Source organism: Apis dorsata, unplaced genomic scaffold (genome assembly GCF_000469605.1).
Source record: "Apis dorsata unplaced genomic scaffold, Apis dorsata 1.3 scaffold_877, whole genome shotgun sequence".
Classification (NCBI taxonomy): domain Eukaryota; kingdom Metazoa; phylum Arthropoda; class Insecta; order Hymenoptera; family Apidae; genus Apis; species Apis dorsata.
The window spans coordinates 122,474-125,963 of NW_006263994.1; the positions used below are offsets into that span (position 1 = coordinate 122,474).

General features: G+C 26.4%; 1 protein-coding gene across 1 annotated transcript in view; it reads left to right on the forward strand.

The window, feature by feature from the left end:
* The first annotated feature begins 1,097 nt into the window (after positions 1-1,097).
* Positions 1,098-3,490, forward strand: part of LOC102679221 (U1 small nuclear ribonucleoprotein 70 kDa-like) — a 5,322-nt gene continuing 2,929 nt past the window's right edge. Inside the window, 6 exon segments of the mRNA XM_031514050.1 lie at positions 1,098-1,410; positions 1,563-1,745; positions 1,854-1,916; positions 2,022-2,103; positions 2,387-2,431; positions 2,434-2,460. Of these exon segments, the coding sequence (XP_031369910.1) occupies positions 1,267-1,410; positions 1,563-1,745; positions 1,854-1,916; positions 2,022-2,103; positions 2,387-2,431; positions 2,434-2,460 (544 nt within the window). The 5' untranslated portion in view covers positions 1,098-1,266.

Sequence of the window (3,490 nt, forward strand, 5' to 3'; positions counted from 1 at the left end):
TTTTAATAGACAAGTTAAATTAAATTTATAGAAACCTAAAAATCTGGGCAATGATTATTATTTTGTTTTTAATTGTATCATGTATAATTTATATGGCTGATACAATTAAAAATAAATTATAATGGTAAATAGTATAAGTTAATTAATTGTGACTACGAGCTAATTGGTTGTAGTAATTATATTTTTATATAGGAAGATTATTAAGATGATAAAATCTTTTTTGTTTTGGTTTCTAAAATTATGAATATATATATAAGAAGACTTTAATTATATTTGTTTTTATTTATTTTTAAATAATTTAAGAATTATAATTTAAAATCTTTGAATTGGCAAATAAAAAAAAAATATCTTTTCGGTAATAGATAATCATTTTTCTATAGTTAATAAAAAATTAATAAAAAAATAATTTTATATATATAATATTTAATATTTATAATAAAAATTTATAAATATTTTATAATTTTCGCATAATTACTATCATTTATTTGATTTGCAATTTGCATTGTAATGGTAGAAATATAATTTTGCATGCTTACATATTATTCTTCTAATAATAGAATTAAATTTAAATAAAATTCAAATATTCAATCATTTTACAATTTCAATATTTAGTTAATAACATTTTTCAATGTTTATTAATAATAATATATTATTAATAATATATTATAATACAATTTTTATTATATTATATTAATTTTTAATCGAAATTATTGAATTATATTTGGTGGTAAATATTTAAATTTTAATGAATTAAAAAACGTATGAAATAGTCTGATCTTTTCTGAAGTCGGTATGTCAGAACATGATTTTATGAGATATGTTTATTTTTTTTCTTTTGATAAATAGTAATTACCCAAGAATGATAACTCGGTTATAATTTAGGATGTTGCAGACAATATAAATAATTCTTTTCTTATAGTATTAACTAAAGCTCTAAATAAATACAATAATTACTGTAATTATTATTTATAATTAATAAAAATTAACAATATTAATTTTTTATCGATAAATTCTATCATATATATTATGATACGTAAAATGATGTGGAAAATTAATTCCATGTTTTCCTAGATGGTGTTAATTTGCGCATGCGTATAAGAAGAATTTATAAGAGCGACATCTTTCTGTTCAGTAAAATTTTACCGACTCGGTAAAGGCTTCTCATCGTCGCCATTTTGTGATAGTGTTTGAACATTGAAGATGCTGTTTGTTTCGACATTTTGTGAGAACTGAGAATTAGTTTCACCTTTATTTTGTACCTGAAAAATGACACAGTTTCTGCCACCTAATCTGTTAGCACTTTTTGCTCCGCGGGATCCTATACCTTATTTACCACCCGTTAGCAAGCTTCCACATGAGAAGAAAAATGGAGGCTATATCGGCGTTGGAGGTTTTCTTAAATATTTTGAGGTAATCAGAACTTAAATAAAGTTTTATTGTATATATATTATCGAAATATTTTTTCAAGTATTTTTATTATTAGAATATTAAAGATAATTGTTTAATTATATATTATTGTTAAACAACAAGAGAACGAAAAAGTAATGTATATTTTTTTATAGGACCCCAAAGATACACCACCACCAGTACGTGTAGAAACAAGAGAAGAACGTCTTGAACGAAGAAGAAGAGAACGTGCAGAACAAGTGGCATATAAATTAGAACAAGAAATTGCAGTATGGGATCCTGCTGGTATTCCAAATGTAACAGCAGATCCTTTTAAAACTCTTTTTGTAGCTCGAATAGTAAGTTTTTTTGATAAAGATATTAATAATAGATATTAATAATATTTATATAACTATATTTAGTAAAAATTTTAATTTTTTTCAATATTTATGTAATATTTTCTTTAGAATTATGATACATCTGAATCCAAACTTAGAAGGGAATTTGAAGTATACGGTCCAGTAAAAAAGGTAGATAAATAAAACGTGCTTTGTTTTGGATTTTGTTTGGATTATTATTTTATTAATGTGTTAACGAACAGAAACATTTAGTTAATATTAATCATTATTTTTTAGATAGTGGTAATTCACAATACAATAAATGGCAAACCTAGGGGATATGCTTTCATTGAGTATGAGCACGAAAGAGATATGCACTGTAAGTAAAGCCCAAGAAATGAGAACCCCTTCTTGAGAACCTCAGTGAGTCCATAGTCTGGAATTTCATCCTTACTTAGCGTCACTTCCAGCTAGTTATAGTGGGGCAGGGCTTTAGTTAGGCTACCCATTTTCATTGGTACTAAACCAGACGGTACGGGGGGTCCCGCCATACATCCATGCAGGATTACCATTCTGTAAATGCATATATGGTAAACGATCAACTGAAAAAAGAAATATTGGCTGTCTTGATTAATGCAGTTTTTATCTTGTTCTTGGTACAGCGTGGTGGCCGCTGCCGGCAACTAGTGCCGTTCACTATTCCATGCAAAATCCCTGAACCTGCCTGATATGATAGGTTTGTATGTGTGGTAAGATCCAACATACAACAACGTTTGTTAGCGTCTATGCTTACCCTATTTATCTTGTCTGATTTTGTTATATTTGCGGTTCGAGTACTACTCCTTTCGGGAGTATTCGATAGACATACTCTTAAAATGTTAGGAGTCAGAACTCTTTCCAGTGCATATTTTGGGCTGAAATTTCTTTTATTTTTAACTTACATGGTTTGCAAAAGTTAGCATTCTACATTGAAATTGATTGGTGGGCTTTTAGGAAAAAGGTTCAGGGACACGCTCTGCAAGCAGTTAGATTTTGCGCCTGTACATAAAGGTAGACTATATACAAGTATCATAATCAAACTATCTGTATATATTATATCCTATTTAAATATATTAAATATATTTTAATATGTATACATATATATATATATTTATATATATTTAAATAAATATATATATTTATATAGAAAATATTTAAATTATCTTCGAGCAAAATTTAACCGCATTTTTTCTCAATACAACATTAATAATCATGCATCATTAGATAGTACACTACATATTATCATATCTTGGTTGTAGCACCCACTTTTTTTTTTTCTCATAATGGGTATATTATTATAAACATTTGTAGGTCACACTTATTCTCTTAAAAATTTGCATAAAAAACGTGTACCAAGCGAATATCGGGCACCTTATATGGACTTACGATAAAAGATATTTTCTCGTTAGGTCTAGTACCAAAATGCATGTTCCAAACTAATTGATGATTGTTCTTTCTCATCACATCTTGTTTCGTCGCTGTTTTTTCGTTTTTACTAAAAATTTAAATTAGTTAGTTATATCATCTTACTTGGAAGGTCATTTAAATCATTCTTTTTTTTAATCAATTATTATTTATATTTAAGTCCTTGAACATATCAATTTCGATATAGAATACTAATTTATTCTAAGAATCTGATTTCTCTCGGACTTTCATCTTGAATCACAGTCAGTTCTTTGAAAAATGTACAAAAACAAAAAGAAAAAAAAAAAAAAAAAAAAAAAAAA